At 42.9% G+C, this 21754-nt stretch overlaps 1 protein-coding gene across 1 annotated transcript in view; it reads left to right on the forward strand.

Annotated features, from left to right (window-relative positions):
* Positions 1-21754, forward strand: part of POU2F1 (POU class 2 homeobox 1) — a 1264626-nt gene that overhangs the window by 789362 nt on the left and 453510 nt on the right. The window contains exon 10 of the mRNA XM_044073100.1: positions 8385-8530. Coding sequence (XP_043929035.1) covers positions 8385-8530 — 146 coding nt within the window. The remainder of the gene's footprint in view (positions 1-8384; positions 8531-21754) is intronic.

The raw sequence follows: 21754 nt of genomic DNA on the forward strand, positions 1-21754 counted from the left end.
AATTGTTCCAGTGCACATGTGGTTTATCTAGCCAAGTGCTCTTTATGCCCCATTTTTTATATAGGCAAAATGGACCGGAGGTTACAGGAGCGCCTATATGAACATTTGTATGCCATCAAAAAAGAAAAAAATGGACAATGCACTGGCCAAGCATATTAAGGAGTGCCCCGAACATGAATTTAATTTTACAGTAATAGACCAGATGGTTTCCAACAATGGGGGGGGGCCTGAATCATTGTTGCTGGAATTTAAGGAATTGTTATGGCAGCTAGAATCAGAAGCCTACCATCATCCAGGCTTAAATAGTATGTTGTCCATCACCAGTGTATTGAAAACGAGAAGTTTGGAAAGGTAGAATTTTATTAAGGGGTTCTCGTTTTAACTTTCATACACAGTTGAAGGTATTTATTAGTCATGTGTTTAATTCGTTTATAAAGATTGTACTTCGTTATTTATTTTTTCATTATTTTTCATTTTTTATTCTATTAAGGTTTTTGAAATGAATTTTGCGCATGTATCTTAAACATCACAGAATTATTTATTTATTTATTTTTAATCATCAGCTCTGTTATTTGTAGCTAAACTGGCATTGCGTCGGTACCTAACGCCGCTTCAGTGTAAATATAACATAATATAAGGTAGAGGCTGTTTGGTTTGCCAGCTCTTGCTATAAGTGTTTTTTTTAAAGTTATATTTGTATAGTGGCATGTGGTAGGTTATTTCATATTACGTTTATTTAAATTTTATTTTTTGATGGAAGGAGAACGTGTTGACATCATGTGATTTTAGTATTGTATTTTAGTAAGAAATACCAAAGTGAAAAGCACTCTACCAATAAATCCAAAGAGAGTGCAGTGAGCCAAAAACGAGAAACCCAATAGCGGAAATCCACTCAATTTAATAAAAAAACAGACCAACAACATCCAAAAAGCATGCAATGCTTTTTGGATGTTGTTGGTCTGTTTTTTATTAAATTGAGTGGATTTCCACTATTGGGTTTCTCGTTTTTGGCTCACTGCACTCTCTGGATTTATTGTATTTTAGTACTCCACGCTAGTGGCGCGATATTTAAAAAAATAAAATGAAACTTTTCGCCGTATTTGCTCCAGTTGGATTTTGGATTCTTAAATCATTTGTTATATGGTGGATCGACCTCTTGGCTTCTTTTATTGCAGTTTAGCGGTAGTTTATATTATCCAATGTCAGCTAAAAACGGCAAATGGCTTTGCGGCCGTCGGGCACCGCATAAGGATACCCATGACTGTTGCATCTTTTGTCTTGGGAAGGAAGACTATCATACTGCTCGTTCCACTTGCCAGTCTTTTGTTTTGAAGACCCTCTGCAGCCATTTGGCTGCACTAAATTTATATTTAGAGAACCAACGTCTCAAAAGGCTTGCACTTAGAATGGATCCCGAATCGGCTGCTCCGACTGAACCACCGCAGAAAAAAGCCAAAGTTTCCAGGCCTACTTCCATTGCCTCTCTGCCATCGAATGTCCCACCAGCTTCCGATTTAGAAGTTGAGGGACGTCCGACAGAACCAACTACTTCAGCTCCCACCAAGGAAGCCACTTCCGAAGTTACAGCCTGCACGTCCACGGAAATAGCTCAGATATCAGTTCCTATGAACGTCTAGGGGGAACCAGACATCAGTTCCTACCAACGTCTAGGAGGAGCCAGAAACAATCGGTCGACCTGCGGAGACTCCTATTCTTGATACTCAAGCTTCTGAGCCTAGGCCTTCTCCCAAACTTGTTGCGTCTTTTGGCTTATCCCGGTTAGGGGTCGCCACAGCGGAACTCCGGTCTGCTAATGTTTGGTAGTGGATTTTTACGTGCCGAGTTACCAGCCCTGACGCACAACCTTCAACGAAGGTACGCCCATTCACGCATGCCTCCACACAGAAGACGCTCTAGCTGAGAATCGAACGGGACAATGTCTTGCTGTGAAGCGACAACGCTACCGCAGCACCACTACCGCGGGTCTAGGCCTTCTTCCAAACTAACGCCTACTAAACGAAAACAGAAAATTAAACATTTGACTCCTACCTGTGAAAGTGTCCCAGACGGGCAATCTTTCACTACCTCTCTGATGCGGGGCTTTATGGCCCTAAGGCCCACCGGCTGTACTTCCCTCCACTATACCTATGCTCAGACCTAGGCCTGCCTCTGCCATTTCTCTCTCCTTGCAAACTACCCAAGAAGGAGAGGAGGGACTAGAACCTTACTACTCTTCTTCTGAAGAGTCCATTTCTTATGCATCTCAGATTGCCTCTCCTTTAGAATATTATTCACCAGATGAGGAATCAGTTGAAGGGAACTCCCCACCAGAGGACATTCCCTTTGGTGAAACAATAACCAAGATGAAAGAGTACTTTAAATGGGACATTACCCAGATGACTGACATCCAGAGGAGGTATTTTGAACTCCTTCAAGTGGAGTCTCCCTCCTCATCAGCTATCCCACGAGTCTTATTTGCCTGTCTGGATGCTTTTACCTCTGCATCCAAAAATCCAGACTCTCAACCACCTGCACCTAAAAGACCAGACAGGTTTTATAAGGTGCCTGATGAGCAAAAATTCTTACTTAAACCCCTCTTGGCAGAACCTGCAGTTATTGCGGTCTCCCCAGGCAAGCAATCCAGACTTTTATTCCCTCCATCTCTTTTGCCTACTGATAGAGACAGAAAAAGCATGGGCAGGGTTATTAAAAGTGTGCACCTCTTCCACCCTGGCCTTCCGTGCTATAAATTACCAGACACAAATGGTTAAATATGCACTGGACCTTGTCTCACAAGCAACTAATCTCCTGGCTGCCACATCTGACTGCCCTATTAAATCAGACAAAACATCTAAACTGTCTCTGGGTTCACAGGTAGCCAGACATTCAATTAAGTGCAGTTATGATGCTGCAGAGACCTCTGCTAGGTCAGCAGCTTCTGCTTCCGTCCTCCGCAGATGCTCTTGGCTGTGCCTATGACCTCTTCCAGAAGACTTTAAAACTAAGATTATGGATGCCCTCTTAGACCATAGCCTTTTGTTTGGAAAACAGTCTGCAGAACGTTTTAAAAATCTACAGGAGAAAAACGAGGAACTGCAGGACATCAAGCATTTGCTTGTGTCCCCTATTCCAAAGTATTACAGGAACTACCCTGCTAAAACCTCATTTGTCAGGAGAACCACTTCCTCTGCCACCCCCCCTCATCCTCCAGGCACAGGAGAAGAACCAGAAGGCAAATATTCTCCAGACCTGTCACCTCTTAACCAAGTCCTAGACTGTACTTTCAGGATAGAAATGCACCCAACAATGCGTGACTGCCTTGCCCATCTGACTGTCAGCCCGTCTGTCCCACTGTTTACCCATTTGAAAACCATCACTAAAGACCAGTGGGTACTGAGTATCCTTCAAAACCGATACTTCCTTTCTTGGAGGGAAAAGCCCATCCCAAAGCCCATTCCCTTCCCCCCACAAACCAAATCCACCTCCTGGCACAAATTCAAGACCTCCAAAAACTAGGAACAATAGAACCTGTTCCTCCCAGGCAGGAAGGAAAAGGATTTTACTCGCTTTCTGGTCCCCAGAAAGGATGGCCCTTGGAGACCTATACTGGATCTATCTTTCCTGAACCTATTTCTAGAAGTTCCGTGTTTCAAAATGTTCTCCCTCCCATCTCTACTCCCTCTTATCCCAGACCAGGCCTTCAAGGCCACTCTGGATCTAAAGGAGGCTTACCTTCATATCCCCATAAAACCCTCCAACAGAAAATCTTCACGTTTCTCTGGACCCTGCTATCACTTTCAGTTTACAGCCTTACCCTTTGGTTTGTCTACTGCACCCAGAGTATTCACAAAATGTCTAGCCGCAGCCATTGCTTACTGCAGTACCCAAGGTATCCAACTCTACCCATACCTAGACGACATTCTCCTATCAGAGACAGAAAGCCATCTCAGAGACCACCTCAAGTTCACCACCACCCTTCTTCAAAACCTGGGCTTCAGCCTACCCTCAATTTAAACAAATCCTCCTTGCTCCCTCAGCAAGGCAAAATATTTCTGGGCTGCAGGATCAGGACAGATCTAATGCAGGCCTTTCTTCCACAGGAAAAGGTCCACTCCCTCTCCACTCACTTTCAAAACCTTTTACTGCAATCCCAGATTTCTGCAAGACAAATTCCTGCAACTTCTGGGGCTTATGGAAGCCACCATTCCCATACTTCCCTTGGCAAGAATGCACATGAGGAAGTTCAAGTGGTACCTCAAGAATGTGTAGTCACAACACCTGCACTCTTTAGAGAAGCAAATCCCCTTTGTGCCCTGCCTCAAATTAGAGCTAAGGTGGTGGATTCAACAAATCCATCACAACCTGGGATTGCCCTTCCAAATGCTCTCTCCAAACCAGTTCATCCACACAGATGCTTCAGATCTAGAGTGGGGTGCCACCTGCATGGATTTCAGGGTTCAGGAAATTGGAGTCCTGCCCTTCAAAAGAAGCACATCAATGTCAGGGAGATGACTGCAGTTCTCCTAGCCCTGGAGATTTTTCTTCCTACCCTCCATCCAGGTCCCCTTCTAATATTCACAGACACCACAGCCATGTGGTATCTCAACAAACAAGGAGGAACCAAAGCTTTACCTCCTTTGTAGAGTAACTCTACAAATCTGGGACCTCGTGTCCCGGCACAACCTCTCCCTGTAGGCCTCGTACATCCCCTCTCAGGACAACAAACAGGCAGCTCTTCTAAGCAGAATTGTGTAGCACGAGTGGATGCTGAACAGGGAAACCTTTCTAGACATTGTCCACTGATGGGGCACTCCTCAAGTGGATCTTTGTCTCCACCCAGAACAGACAATTGATCAGTTTCTGCAGGAAGGATCACTCCCCACTGGCCTGGAGATTAGATGCCTTCAGCATTCCTTCCCTGTAATTCAAAATGTCCTACTCAAAAGCAAGAAGGACAAACCAAAAATATTGTTGGTGACCCCCTACTGCCCAAGGCAGCACTGGTTTTCCCCTACATCATTCACTAGCCAAGGTCAGTCACCACAAGTTACCCCACAAGGTGGACCTTCTCATACAACAAAAGAACCCTAATCCATCCTCACAGATGTTAGCACTAACTTTCTGGGTGATAAACATCTAATCCCTTTTAGACACCACTATTCAGAGGACATGCTTACAGTCCTGAGGGAGGCCAGGAACCCTGCTACTAGAAAATACTTATCAAACTGGGAGAGATTCTCCAAATGGTGTCTAAGGACAGGGACCCTAGCCAGGCTGACCCTTCCCTAGTCCTTGCGTATTTGTGTGAACTCATTAAGGATGGCTTTTCTTACTCCTTAGTGAAAGTGCAGCTTTCAGCCATATCTGCCTGCCTGCCTCTAGACCCCCCCTTTATCCAGGCTAGATGTTAAACTTTTCCCAAGAGGGGTCTTGCATATCAGACCACTTAGAAAACTCATCCCACCACCCTGGGATCTAAACTTTGTCCTGGAAAAACTAACACTTGGCCCCTTTGAACCAGCTATTAATGCTACTTTACAACTCTGTACATGGAAAACTATACTGTTGGTGGTCATCACTTCTGCTGGGAGAGTGTCAGTTACAGGCTTTAATGGCCTGCCCCCCCACTACACTGTGTTCCATATGGACAGGGTGACCCTGCACACTATAACCCTTCATGCCTAAAGTGATAAATGAGCTATCCTTAAATCAATCTGTTCACCTGCCTACCTTCTTCCACTCTCCCAACTAACAAGAGTGAGAGGATTCTTCATTCCCTGGATGTGCACAGACAACTTAGATTCTACGTAGACAAAACTAAGCCCTTCAGAAAATCTGATCAACTTTTTGTCTCCTTCCATCCCAGGGCTATGGGCAAGGCAGTTTCCAAGCAAACTCTTTCAGGTTGGATCAGAAAATCCATTTCATTCTGCTGCTCACACCATGGCAAAGCTTTACCCCAGGGGGTGAGAGCTCATTCCACCAGAGGTCTGGCTGCTTCCAAAGCCGCCTTCAAAGGGCTGGACACAGCTTCCATTTTAGAAGCTACCACCTGGTCCAATATCCACACCTTCACCAAACATTACAAACTAGATAAAGTCTCCAGAGCCAGGGCAGGCTTTGCTAGAACAATCCTGCAGGGGTTTCTGGATTCTTCCACCTCTACCGCCACCCTTGCCTTTAATTAGCTGTGGTACTCTCCCACAGTAAGAATACTGCAACATAGGAATAGGAGGACATAGAATAGTTGTATAAAATCTTACTATAACCATAGATGTCCTCCTGTTCCATGTTGCAGTATTCCATTCTTCCCCCTGCATTACATTGGACTAGTAACCTAACTCCTAGCTGTTAGGAAGCTCTACCCTAAACCAAGAGCAACTAACCAGCATATGACACTTGACACTTCTAGCTGACGATCACTTATTTCTCTCTTTAAGACGGTCTGTCTGACCTTCAAGTTCTTAGGTCTGTGCGTGCAGACATCACATTTAAGGTCCCTGGTTTATGGCCCTGTGTGTGATGTCCCATGCACCTACAGTAACCAGGCTTAAGCTTTTGTATAGGAGCTGACGTTGGGTCTCCTGAGGCAGGAAATCTCACAGTAAGAATACTGCAACATGGAAGAGGACATCTATGGTTATGGTAAGATATTACACAACTATTCTTTATTTTGGTTGTATATATAGGCCAGGCATATTTTATCAACCACAGGAAAAGTTGTGGATTATAATCAAAGGATTTTATTTGGGAGGGGGAAATGGCAAGAGTTGTGGGATAAGTTAAATCCACCCCATACAACAAGGTTGTTTAGGATTACCTCAATTGAAGGGGTATTTAGAGCTACATGGTTAAAGTTCATATACATAACACCAGCAGAAAGTTATAAATCAGAATGAAAATGGATGATGATGAAGGGAGGGGGGTGGGAGTTCTAAAAATGTGTAGGATTTTGGATAAATCACAAGTGGCAATTTTGAATACTATCACTACTTTCTCCATGAGGCTTTACACCTTCAGATTTGCACATACATTTTTAGCTTTGACATTTGGACTGTCATGTGGAACCACCATACAGAAAATATTCCAAGAACTAAACTAATGCTGGAGTGGAAAAGAGATTTTGCCTACAAGGGTGAGAGCAATTAGGGATATAGAAAATGAGTAATAGAGGGCTGGAATTTACTTGGGGACAATAGAGTGGAGATGATGCCAAGCATAAGTTTGGACTGGAAGTTAGATACCACCTTCCCTACCCAGGGATCAGTGTCCGAGTATAGGCAAAGAGAATGGGATGAGGAGTGCTAACTTAAAAACAGCTCTGGTAGAATTTTCATTTGAGTCTAGAATTGCAACTGCTGTTGAAAAAATGGTAAGTAGAGCAATATCTAAAAATGCTGCATGGTAACGAAGAATCAATAGAGCAGGTTAGAAAACAAATGGAACAGATATTGAAAGGCCATGTACAAAAGAACAATGGGGAGGATATCTATCTGTATGGCCCCCAAGTATGTGTGAAGTACATAATGTTTTTGCTTGGAAGTGTTTGAGTATCTATTTTTCAGTCCAAGCAGACTTTAGAAAATTTTTCCTCGAGCAGAGAGCAAAAATGATTGAGGTGTGCTGGGGAAGAGAGAGGTAATTGGGAATGTATGTGGTGGTTATTTTTTGCTTGGAGTGTAACAAGTTGGCAGATTTTAAACACTCACTACAAAGTACTTTGTCAGAAAAGTTGCGGTATTATAGCTAAGGACACAAGATTTACATTGCCTAGACATAGTAAGGCCTTAATGCTGTTGGCTGCCAAGAAGCAATTGCTAGAAAATTGAATTTAAAAATCCAAGACAGTAAAAAAAAAAAAAAAAAAAAAAAACTGGAGGTGAGATCTTTAGAAATGTGAAAGAGCAAATTACATATTAATGAATTTGTGGGAGCAGTACATGCAGAAAATATTCAGGGGGCAGTATGAGGTTTAAGGGTAGTTTGGAATTGAGCAGTTTGTGTAACATTTGTGTAATGAAGTGAAAGTTAAACGTATACTGTATAAAAATGTTATTGATTTACTTTTGTATTAATGCATGTCAGTATAATTTGTAATTAAAGATGTTTGATAAAATTTGTAGTGTCATGCTGTTTTCTGAGGAACACCTAACAAATGAGTTAGTAAATCACAAGTAAACTGAGTAAATTTAAATACTTGTCAAGAAATGCTCTTTAAAAAAAGGTGACTTAAACCAATTCATCCTGTACTTTGAAATAGTGTGCTACAACTTTAGATTTGCACATACATTACTAGATTTGACAGTTGATCTGTCATGCAGAATATGTTAGTGCTTTAACAGGTTACTACTTGCTTAATACTGTTTTTTTTTCTGTTATGCCAGAGAATTTAACTGTAGATACGACACTAACATGTCCAAACTCCATGAACTCCCCAGGACTGGGATTGGAGGGTCTCAGTCGTAGGAGGAAGAAACGAACCAGCATTGAGACAAACATACGAGTGGCCTTAGAAAAGAGTTTCTTGGAGGTGAGTGCCCAATCACCAGTGGCAAGGAGATGGAAAACAGACTGCTGGACAGCTGCAGTAGCAGGCAATTTCTCTGTTTTTGCTTGGTATTGTTTGGGGTGTTGTGCTTGACACATTTTGGAAGTTGTGTTCTGCTTTCATTTTTAGAGCAGGATATGTACTTGTTAGACCCTGCTCACTGATGAAATGAGATTTTCCACATTTCTGCATTGCAGGATTTATTGGTGTCTTATGGCTAAGAGAAGCTGAAAGTGCTCAAGGGGTAGGTAATTCTGAAAGAACACAATGAAATTTGGCATATGAGCACATTTTGTTCAACACTGTGAGGACCATCATTGGGTGTTCTCTAGATCAGTGATGTCAGTGTGTGTCACTTGAGATTATTTTCAGTTAAGTACATCTGTATATATGGAATGGCTAATTTAGACATGCTGCATGCGAGTTTGTAAAGTCAGGTTTGGTACTAATTGCAACTTGATATGCTGACAATTGTGTAGATTTACTGGTGTGGTAGTCATATGTAGTAGTACAGCTCAGGACAGTTTTTGTATGTTGTACTGAAATTATCATCCATAGATACACTCAACATTCCAAGTAATCCTTTTAGAAACAGACAATCAGCACCCATCAGTTCAACACCACTCCAAGATGCCATCTACTGTGAACATTTGAGCTGATGACACCATCTAATGTGAGAATTTGAGCTGATCTTAATTCCAAAACAACCATATACCAAAAAGTCTGCTCAAACTCCACAACTTTGGGAAGAGTCTTCTGCTGAACACACTTGTGGCCCCTTGAACATTTCCAAAGAGGAGGGTGTGCAAGAGGAAGTACATAGGTTTTCCTCTAGAGTCTGCACAGTCCCCTCCTGAGGACCCTAAGTATGGTGAAGTCATAGAAAGTTGAGGATCCTGGCTTACTGACACCTTCTACGAGGAAAAGATCCTACAGGTTGCTTTTCACTCTGCCTTTCTTACAATGTGTGCTGAGCACTTTTGACATCAGGGCACTAATTTACTTGATGCGTATGAGTTTTCAGGGGAATCTAAGCTAACAAACCTTTGAGTACCCTAAAAAATGCCTTTTGGTGAGACTCAAACCATTGAATCACAAGTGGCAACTGTGAGTACTGTTATCACTTTCTTCATGAGAGCTTTTATGCCTTGCCACTGACTGATGGAAATAGAAATGGTTGCGGGGTTGGGCATCTCTGAGTAGACAACTCAGGGTCAAGCTTACAGGATTTGTGGAAAACTTCAAGGCAGCCTCCCCTCCACCAGTGGCCCTTATGAGTCCTGCCTATTTGGACTCAAGTTGGAGAGATTTGAAAAGAATGAACAAGGAGGCAAAACAGTGTCAGCCATTGGGGTGAAATCCCCCCCCCCCCAAAAGATCCTGCGTCAGAGTCTAAAAAGGAAAAATCCCAACAGCCTCCATTTGATCAGCACTTTGATAGGAACTCAATTGGATGCAGAGGCTTTTTCATCTGGCCCTGTCTTATTGGCAGTGATGGTGGTTTGCAAAATGAGGGGTACCTGACATTACCCTGGAAATCTACAGCAATATTCCCAAGGCATGGCTTTGACTGTCCACCTATGGAAGGTAGCCAAGAGGCCTGTATCCCTGCACCGGACTGTGAGGCTGGCCATCACTGTGGACAAGTGAGTTAGAGGGATTGTATCCAGATGTCTGTGCTATTTCCTTTTTGGAAATGTCAGTTCCACCTTCCCAGTCCCTGCCAAATGTGTCTCCCTGACAGAAGATATCAGTTTTGGAGATTGCCAACTTCTTGGAGAAAAGACCTCTGGGATTAGAGGCTCCACCAGACTAGAAGGGATCTGGCTTTAACTCCAAGATGTTTGTAGTCTGTGAAGCAGTACTGATTCTTGGATCTTTCTCCCATGCAGAAGCCCACAAGCAGCCTGATTTCCTTGGTTTTTACATCATCCCTAGCAGACAGACATTCAAGGACTGATGTTTAAGTATAAAAATGTCATCCATTAGTGCCATCTTTAGTTTTTTTTCTAGCCATACAATCCAATGCATTTCACTGTTTACACAATACGCTCTGTCAGTCAGTTGGCTTATTTCTTCCAGGGTTTCTTCTATACTGTAGTCAAAATACCCTGTTGGGGATTTTCCTCTTCTAAATTAATGTTTAAAAATGTTAATTAAGTGTGGGAAGTGAATTTCAGATAAAGATTTTACACTTATTGTGTCTGTTCTGTTTGGGGCCTCGGCACTCTCTCTCTATTTGTCCTTGTCACACTGAATTCTGAATGAAAACTCTTAAAAGCAGGGCTGAAGTCCAAGCAGCTCATTTGGATTCCTCAGTATCAGTTCACTGTATGGTCTTCACAATCGTCTGATGTCTTGGCTTTTGCTAGCAAGTATACTGATAATTTAGGTGACACATCTTCACAGTCCCCCATGTCTGGTGAATTCTAGTCCCCAAGCCTCTGGTGCAACCCGTCATGAGGTCACCATGGTTCCAAGCCTATCACTTGGTTCTTCCATGATGTCAAAATCAGTCGGTCTGTGGTTGCTCTGCTGGCTCCAGCTTCTGATGTTCATGTAGCAGTTACCGTGGAAAGATGTCTCCTCTTCCTCGGCTGTGGAAACCCAAGCGATGTATCTTGTTACTTTGACAAAACTGACCCCTAAATTGGGGGGAGGGGGTCCACCTTTCTCTTTTTTCTCCACAGCCCTCTGCCACTTCTGCACAAACTAAAGCTCAAGACCTCTTGAAAATCATGCAGGAGTTCATGGCCTTCATGGAATCTATGGAACCCAGCCACTCTGACAATTATCCCTGTAGTCCTCTTCATCTGGGAAGGTCTGTATTATATTAGTGAACGCCTGAAATTGTGAACGCTATATAATCGACTCAAACACTACAAAAATGCAAAATGTCGAACACATGGATCAGTGACCCCACACACACTCACACACACTTAAATATACCAACTCCGAGATTGCACCATAGTGGAGGAAATGGCAAAGTCCTGAAAACGGCCCAGTGATATTTTTTTCCCCTAGGAAAAAAAATCACTGTTCCATGCTTTCAGCTTTTTGCCATTTCACGTAAACATATTCGAAACAGCATTCGCAACTTTGAGTTCGCTTAAATAATAGGAATCTATTATAGGGAAGTGGAATTTTGAGAAGTTTCACAATCCTCGTACTCTGAGGATGAAGAGGAGTTAGCACTTTCCAACCCAACCGTATTCAGACTCTTGACTCTGATGATACCCTCTCATCTGCCTCTCCCTAGAGGACCTAGCTTTCTGGGATACCCTTCACAAAAAAATGAAGGAGGCTTTCAGTTGGGAAAGTAAATGATTTTCACAAACTCAAGCTCACTATAGGAAATTACAGAGTTTGCCTTCACCTAGACCACTAGCTTATCCCCTCAGTGCATGTGATGCTTGATTACTTTTTTGAAGACCTCTGTTTACACCCAGATTCTCTACCACTTGCTCCCCAGAAAGCCTTACCAGTTTCAATGCTTGACTTACCCAACCACCTTTACAAAAACCCTAAAACAGATCCCTCAGTATTTTCTACTGAATCCACTAAATGGATGCCAAAGGGTGCAACTAGACATCTCCTGCCTAATGATAGGTAAACAAACATTTTGACAGATTTGGCAAGAAGGCATATACCTTTGCTACCCTTTCCATAAGGTTCCTTAATTGCCAGTTCCACATGGTGAAGTACTTGGAATCCCTTCAGGACCAAATTATTACTAAGGTAAGCTGATAAAACCTTGTCTAAGGAAATTCGGGAAATAGAGCAGCCTTACATTTTTATACACTTCTAAAAATACAGATATAATGCACTGGATGCATCATGCTGAGTATTTGTCACTAGCTCCATCATTTGCAGACATGCATGGCTAAGGACTCTACCACTTTCAGACCAAGTCAGGCTACAGCTGCTGGGTGCTCCTCTAGACAAAATATTCCTTTTCAGACCCCCAGCTGCAAAGGTGTTTGAAAAGCTGCACAAAAAAAGGAAAACAGTTTTAAACAGTGAAAGTGTGTTCCCTGTCACCAGCACCTAAATGTAATAAGGAATACCCTTCCAAGTCATCCTACATTCCGAGTCAGAACAATACCCTGGCAGACTCCTTAAGCAGGGGTCTTCTGGACTCCAGTGAGTAGATGCTGAAGGAGACTTTCCTGGACTTGACCTTGTGGCAGGGGAATTTCCTCAGCAGAATTTTTTTTTCCTTCCAACAAAACAGTTTCAGAGATTCTGCTCCAGAACCCAGCAGGCAGGAAGATGGAAAATTGATGCATTCTTGTTCAAATGAACCAGCCTCTTTCTGTATGCCTTTCCACCCTTGCCTCTGATTCCCAGGGTACTGATAAGCCAGGACAGACAGGCAAGCAGAATTCTTATTGCCCCTATACTAGCCAAAGTAACAGTGGATTCCCTTCCTTTTGATCCTCTGTGAAAGAAGATTCCACCTTCTCCCACAGAAGATAGACATCCACAGCCACCAGGTCAGGGGCTCAGTGTTCCATCCTCACCTGGCCATGCTCAATCTGACAACCTGCAGGATTGTGTTTTTAACACCAAATAGTCAACTTACCGCTCTGAGATTTGAAACATCCTTAAGGAGGGAAGGAAACCCACAACCAGAAATATACCTAGCAAAATGCAAGAGGATCTCCATCTGCTGCCACAGCAGAAACACCAGCCCTGCTTAGGCAGACATCAGTTCAGTTCTGCTGTACCTTTTGGGCCTGTTCAACCAAGAACTGCCTTATTGTGGCATTAAGATGTATGCTTCTGCCATCTCTCCTTGCTTAACTCATTCCTCTCCCATTTACTTTCGCCCCCACCTGAAGCCATTTCTAAAAAGGGGTCATTCACTTGAGGTTACCCAGGAGGTCTAGTCCTAATAATCCTAATCCTACCTGGGATTTCAGTTACATGCAAGAAAAACTCACCCTTCCTCCCTTTGAACCAGCTGCATCTGCCCTGTAAAAGATGCTCACTTGGAAGAGCACCATACTAATTGCCATCACTTCAGTAAGGAGCTGAGCTATAAGCCCTTGTATGCAAAGAGCCTTTCACAGGGATAGCGTAACCCTTGGAAGTAATCCATCTTTCATGCATAAGGTGGTATTGGAACTTGATCTAAACCAGGCTACCCTCCTTAGTCATCTTTCCAAACCCTCAGAGCACGTGGAGCAATCCTTCACTCCTTGGATGCGTGCGCACAAATCCGATACTACTTGGGACAAAAAGGCCAAATAGAACAGAGCAGCTGTTGGTGGCATTTGTAGTGGGAAAGGAGGGCAAACCTGTTTCCAAACAAACCCTATCCAAAAGGATTGCCATTTATATTCAGATATGTTACACTCACCATGGAAAACCTCTTGCTGGTCATGCCAGAGCTAATTCCTCCAGGCACAGGGAAGCTACCATGGTCTTTCTCAAAGGATTTCCTACACAGGCTGGTCTAGAAGCTACAACCTGGAACTCTGTGTACACTATTACTAAGCACTACCATTTAGGCATTGCCTGAAGAGCTACAGCAGGGATTGCTGCAGCCATCCTACAAAATCTTATTTTCTAAGGACCAACAGCTTCTCCTACCACCCTTCCAGTAGCTTTTGAAGTCTTCCCAGGAATTATTACTGGAGCATTGACTATGAAGAACATAGTACAGTTGTGTCACACTTATAATTGTAGATCTTCATGTAGATCAGTGTTGCAATGGAAGCTCCCACTTGTAGCCCTTTTATCTGCTTGACCCTTTCCTTTCCACTTGCTGGGTGCAAAGGGAGAGAGGAGACTCCAGCAGAGATGGATCCTTCATCATCACCACCCCCCAGGTCTTGCTGAACTCTGGCATCAGACTCCTTGCACACTGCTTAGATAGATTTGAAGATAGCTCTGATAAACAACCTTCTTATACCCCGACATCTAGATATTGATCCACGAATGTCTGTCAGCTAGGGAGGATGTAAAGACTCTGGAAAATTGGGCTAGTCACAGGCTTCTGCATGGTAGGGAGACCCAAGAGTCAGTACTGCAACATTGATCTACTCAAACATGTAGTTATGTTAAGTGTGAGACAAGTGTACTTCACTCCCCAAAAAGATGCGACTTCAGACCAGTACTGGATCTCAGTGGCCTAAGTCTTTGTACAAAAAAAAAATTCCAGATGGTCATAGTGCATTTGATCTGTACTTGTTTGCAAGGAGGATACTGTATGTGCTTCTTAAATCTCCAGTATGCTTGTGTTCATAAAAAAGATAGCAGAGGTATCCAGAAGTTCTTTACTTCCACGCGAGAGCCAGTCACTACCATTTCAGATCCCCCTACCCTTTTGTCACACCAGAGTTGCAAGGGTAATTACTAAAAATGCATGGCAATCTCAGAAGCTCATCTGAGACTGCTGGGTCTTCTGCATTTTCCTTTACTCGGATGACTGTCTCATATTTGCCACCTCAAGGGTGTTGCTACTGAGAGCAAGAGTCTTTGCTGCAGTTATGCCTGTGCAAGGGGATTACATTCAACAAAGCAAAATCTCAGTTGGAACCCTCACAGACTTTATTGTTCATCACCTGCCATTTGGACACCAGACAACTCACTAGCCAAACTATCTACATAATAAATGCCCCCATTTCATTTTGCTGTAAAACTGTTGCAACAGACCCAACCAGCTTCAGCTGTCTGAAGAGCTGTAGACTTCACGGCAATGAACTCTGTTCATGGTTCCCCCTACCCGTGTAAACATGAGGGTGCTGCAGTGGACTGTAAGGTACAGTGGCTTCAGTGACATGGAGATCTCAAAAAAATCTCTCACCTACAGTGATGGCTACATCAACGAAACCTAACCAAAGGATGATGCAACTTCTCTAGCCTTGCTTCCAGCAATCACGTTTGTTATGTGAAGGGCAATGTTGGGGCAAGGCAGTCCAAGGAGTGTGGACACAGAGGTCATATTGCACATTCCTGGAAATGAAGACAGTCCTCAGCATGCCAGGCTTTTAGGAACTCTTTCCTTAGGATGCCGTGTCAGTCTATGCTAACAACACGGAAGTGATATGATACATCAATAAACAAGGCTGGAACAAAATCATATCCCTTCTGTCAGGAAGTAGAGTGGGTATGGGAGTGGACAGTTTCCTTGCATCATTTTCTGATGGTAACTCACATCCTGGGACAAGCTAAATATTTAGCAAAGAAGCTTAGTAGATGTCTCCTGTTGCCCCATGAGTAGTCTGTAAATGTGCACAGCAAGGATGCACCTCCATTGCTTGGGAGGAAGCCTTGATGCAGTGTTCCTGTAAAGCCCACCAACACCTAGTGAAGCGACTTCCCTTCCTTTGATCCTTCGTCAAGGTATGCCACCCAGGCAGACTGCATCTTAACAGCAGCCTCCAGGTCTCCTTTACTCTTCACCCCATTGCTCCTGATGATGAAATTTATATACAAAGCCAAGTTAAGCAAAGCCAAAGTCCGTCGTCATACCCCCATTTTTGACTTCAACATATATGTTTTTTGTCCTCCCCTCATAAGGACTCACATCCTTCTGAATCTCCAACTGGGATTTCTTTCTCATCTGTCTGGCAGTCCTTACTCAGACATTGTCCCTGAAACTAATCACATGGTTTCTGTAGTTCCTTTAATGGCCAGGGACTCCTCATATCCACCCTCGTTGGTTCCAATTGTAAGAGGATCACTGAAACCAGCTACTAGCAAACTGTACAAAAGCAAATTACAAGAATTCTCCATATTGGCTACACAACAGGGACTAGACCAATGTTCCTTAAATTTTTGTGTATTACTTCAGAAGGGCCACAGCTTTTTCATCTGTTAGTGTTAATCTTTCAGCAGTTTCTTGCTTCCATCTAGGTTTTGGTCATTCCTCTCTCCCATTTCTGTGAGTTTGTGAAGCCTTCCTTAAGGCTGATTTCTGGTAGACCTCCATTCAGTGACCCCAGCCCCTCCATGGGTCCTAAAGTTTGTTGTAGGCAAATTTGACACCTCAGCCATATGAACCATTGGCCAAATCAGATTTTAAGTTACATTCCTGGAAGACTGTGTTCCTAGTGGGTTCACTTCAGCTAGGTTAGTATCAGAGTTGTATGCCTCATCTATTCTGTCTCCATTTGTAGTCTTTCATAAAGATAACGCACACACAGCTAACACTGCATTAGTGCCATAAGTTATATCTGACAGTAACCTGAATCGGTCCTTAAATGTACCAGTCTTTATTCCTCATTATACAAATAAAGGGGAATACAAATGACAGTGCTTGTATATCCACAAACAGCTATGTTTTTACTTGAGCTATATTAGAAATATAGGGGAGGATCCCATGTTATATTTTTCTTTCACCTAATCGACTAGGACTCCGGAACCATAATGATGTATCTTCGTGACCCAGTGACACGATAAAAGCACACTACACAAAAGAGCACCGTCAGAATTGTGCAAAAAAAAAAGTGACAAATTTGTGACAACAAAAGTGCTCCTTAGTGGATGAACCAGTCAAAAACATGCCAATAATACAGTGCAGCACACAAAAACGCACCAAAATCTTGACAAATTTGCAATGACAAAAGCGCTCCATAGTGTATGAACCATTCAAATGCGCAAAAAAGCAACTCTGCACACAAAAAAGCACCTCACAGTAAGCAGCCTGTAGTTTACTCACATGTTGACAGTACAACGTGGGCTGCTGTTCAGCAGTGACGTTACGCTAGTTCTTGGGGGTTATGTGACACACACCGTGGGATGATGTTCAAGAATGACATTTGGCTAGTTTTTGGGGGTCATATAGTGTGCACTGCACAACGTTGGAAAGTGAAATTGAAAATGGAGTATGTTGAATCTCAAAAAAATAAAAATCATATGCTGTCTAATGTTTACTGATTAAGAAGAGATTGCATAAACGCTGATGGAAGCATTTTGTGGCATTGTGTGAATAGACTGTACAGGCTGTGTTAAACTTGCAACTGACTGTACTTTTCAGGAGATGTCAGATGACAACCATGTGCCAGCCCCAGAAGAAAACGAAACCAAGAAAGCTGTTGTGGAGATACGACAGTGTGCAAAACAGCTGAAACTCCCCATCAAATCATCTAGCAGAGCACTTCAGGATTACCTTTCACAGTTGGACCTTTTTTGCCTGCTTATCATGCTTCACAGAGAACCATTGAAAGGATGTGGAAAACTGAAGGAGGTCCATATCCAAAAGTTGCATTTTTGAGCGACATTGCTGTTTCAGATGCTTTGCAGAAGACATCTAGGCATGAACGTTTCATGCTGTGAGATTAGGGAACAAAGATACACTGTGGATGCTGATGTTTGGAACAACAGAGAATCTATTGCTCCTACAAGATGACAATCACTGGTTCATTGATGGGACGTTTAAAGTTTCACCATGTGTTTTTTGCCAGGTATTTACAGTACATGCACTTGATAGATAAGAGTATATCCTATGATTTGCCCTTTATTTCCCAATAAAACAGAAGAAACCTATGAACGGGTTTTCCGGAAAGTACTGGAATTAAGATGAACTGTTAATCCCACACGTATTCTGTCAGATTTTGCGAAAGTAAGCTGCTGTCCAGGTAGTAGGTTTTCTTTCATCTTGGACAGTCCCTTTGGCATACAGTTCAGGAGCTCAATTTGGTTGATGTGTACGAAAACAATGAAAACATTCAAATGCAAGTGAAAATGCTGATGGCCCTAAGCTTTTGTCCCTGTTACCAATATACCTTCTGCCTTTGACCTTATCAAGACCTTGGATCTACAGTTAGATGCTCATAGACTATTGGGAAGACACCTGTGTTGGGAGACATAGAAGATGTCGAGCAAGCTCTGTGTTCCTGATTTCTGAATGGAATCAGGAGCATTGGGTTCTGGATAATCTTCCACACACCAGCAACTCATGTGAGGCTTGGCACTGTATTTAGCAGATGATAGACTTGTCATCATCCACCTGTATGCAAGTTAATGAAACACTTTCAAGAAGAGCAGGACCATGTGGAGATCCTTATTCAGCAATTTCGTGCAGGTGCAACACATCCTGAAGCCTCAAGGCTGAATATGTACAACTTAATGGTCATCTGTGTACGATAATCCCCACTTATGGAACTGTGCTGTTGCAGGATTATTTGCGAGGTGTTGCTCTTAACATTAGCCTACGATAACCCAATTCCCACTTATGGAACTGTCCTTGCAGGATTACTTGCCAGGTGTTCTTTAGCCTGTGACTACCCAATCCCCATTTATGGAATTGTCGTTGCAGGATTACTTGCCAGGTGTTGATAACATTCTCTGTCAACCTCTACATATGGTTATAAATACTGCTTTAAACTCATTTCAACTGTTTTTTTCACTTTTGCAGTGCCAGCAATAAAGGTACTTGACCATGTCTTCTAGTTATAGTTATTGATTACTCATGCTTTGTTTACAAAAATATATCTAGTAATACGTTTTGGTGTAACTTACAATGTCACTGTGTAGGCATATAATTACGAATTTGCTGAGCGACTGCATATTTATTTACTCCTATTTCTCAGCATATTATGCTTTTCTCCTGCGCGATTTTATTGTACCGCCATTTTATCGGTGTTCTTCAGTTGGCGCCACTTTCACGTGCAGTTATGTCAGCACGCCTCGTGATCTAATTCTTCTCACTGTAAAACATTCATGTCACTTTCCCCCCTTTCCCATAAAAATTGCCCTATACACACACTGGTCTCGCGGATATGCAGGAGGCCTAGGCACGAAGTATATATTCATTTATTCAGATGCCATTTACCCTGCCTTCCTTTAGTTGTACACCTGAATGGATAAAATGTCCTCCCAGAGATTATGTATTGTAGGAGTGAGAAGTGTGCTGGAACTACTGAAAAGATGCCAGTAGATTGACGTCTTAAGGAAGCTGGGCCAAGAGTGCAGTGTACACTTGGATCACAACGATTCATCATTATGACAAGTGCATAACATTTGATCGGATGTCATTTTCATTAATTCCTCAACAAATTGGTTTCGGATCTAATCCTCAGGTCTGACTTTGCTACTTTTTCCAGCTCTTGGAACACTAAAAGCACTCTTTCCTCCCTTACCCGTAATGCACTAGTCCCCTGCCATGCTTCAGGTCTCATTTGTCACGGATGTGGTCGCTGACTAGCTCTTGAGTTATAACATTTAAACGAGTTAAGATTTAGAGACTTTCTCTTCTTTTTGAATACATCGTCTCTTGCCCTTTCTACACTTTTTTTAGTGTATCTGTAGCATACCCATAGGTGGTATTTTTTTTTCTCTTTCCTGTACCTTTCCGGTAAAATATTAATTGCCATTGCTGGTAATACTTTCCCCCCTTTTTTGTAGTTTATTAAAAAAAAAAACTTTCTATTTTAGCTGATAATTATTTGAGAAACCTTAGGGTTTTAAAAAATGTAAGGCCTGCGGCTGTCGAATGCACACAAGTTGTGCATTTGTTGCTTAGAATCCAGCCCATTTGAACTCTGCTTGCAGTATTTATAAGGGCTTTAATCCAAGGGCCCATATTGATCAATCCACTTAATATCAGTTTTGACAATGTCTTCTTCTTATGCAGCATTTGGGGCTCAACCCCCCCCCTATGAAAAGTGAAAGAAAAGAAGCCAAGAAGTGTCCATCGGACCCTTTAGGTTCTTCAGCTCTGAGCTATGCTCAGTTTAGAGCCACCTCAAAAATGATCAAAACCATTGGATATGATTTAATCAGATCTGACTACTTTGGATCCAAAAGCTACAACGTTGGATCCAAAGAAAGACAGGTGGTTTCAGGTCTGGTCCCCTCTAAACTCTAGATCCTATATCTTCCCATCTTCCAATTCTTTTCCTGGGGAGACGTCGCTACTCTAGGCCTTCGTCCATTGCTTCCTTGACTGGGTCCTCCAAAAGTCTGACCGAAGCAGATGTGGATAAGAAGATGAGGAAATTTCTCGACACAGATAAAAATAGGTGTACTCCTGGCTCCTACCCAATCAGTTCTGGAGGCTTTAATTAGTACTGCCCTACCTATTTTTTGTCCTCCTCCAACAAACCTTCAGTTTCAGAGAAGTTGGATCCGAGCATCCTGGATCCACGTGTATTGCATCTAAAGACCCTAATATCTTCTATGCCAATGCTTTCTGTGAGAGGTTTGGTTCCGAGCACATCAAAGTTTAGAATCGTAGCATTGGCACCAGATCTGGGGTGTTGGGAGTTTATTCCTATATTGTCGGAACCATCTCTGCCCCTCAGAGCCTAGGCCCTGGATAGCACAGCTCTGACCACTGCGTCAAGTGGTTTGTGTTATGGTCAGAAGGAGCAGACTGTTTGGAAGCATGTCTTTTTGGAGCTGCTGGTTTCTCTCTCCACGAGGCAGTCTGCTTTTGATTGGAGAGAGATTTCTCTGCTTCAAGGGAAAGGACATATCCACCTTCCTCAGATCCTATTTCCCAGACCCAGTTGTCTTTGCATTTGGAGCCTCAACTTTCTACCCACATGGGGACAACAAACTCAGAATCTCCAGGATACCCCACATGGTATATTGATTTCTTCCATTACTTCTCTGGAAATCCCTCCCCCGAAGAAGTCCTTGGGAAGAGAAAGTGCAAAAAGGAGGCACTTAGACTCTCCTCAGGAGTGTGTCACAGAAGATACTGATTTTGATGAAGGTCCCCAAGGTCACAATCTAATGAAGTATCCTTTGGAAACGTACTAGAGATTTTCAAGCAAAGTGGTGATTGGTCATACAGCAACCCTTCCCAAGAAGCTTCAGTATTCCTGGAGGCCTTTGGAGCAGGCCCATCTACCTTCTGGGTGACCCCACCTGCCGATGAACACACAGATTGGACCTCTTGATGGGCGTGCAAGGAACCTGACTCAGTTGAGTAGCTCCCCAAGAGACCAAACAGGATCTTGACACCACCCAAGGATAGAGATCTTTGGAGTAAAGTACCACCAGTTGATGCCATGGTCATAGCGGCCACTAAAAAGGAACTGACAGAACAAAGTTCTTCTGTTCATTCCACTAACAGGGAGTCTAGTGATGTGGACATATTCGGAAAATGTATATATGCTTTAGCGACCTTTACTCTTCAGTTGCTGAATTATTTGGCACACTTCACCAGACTCCAGTGGGATTTGATTAAACAGCTTACCAAGTCCCTCTCTGAGACCATTACTGCTGAGGCAGAAAGTTTGGCTG

Source organism: Protopterus annectens, chromosome 5.part1 (genome assembly GCF_019279795.1).
Source record: "Protopterus annectens isolate FY-2018-M chromosome 5.part1, PAN1.0, whole genome shotgun sequence".
NCBI classification, from domain to species: domain Eukaryota; kingdom Metazoa; phylum Chordata; order Ceratodontiformes; family Protopteridae; genus Protopterus; species Protopterus annectens.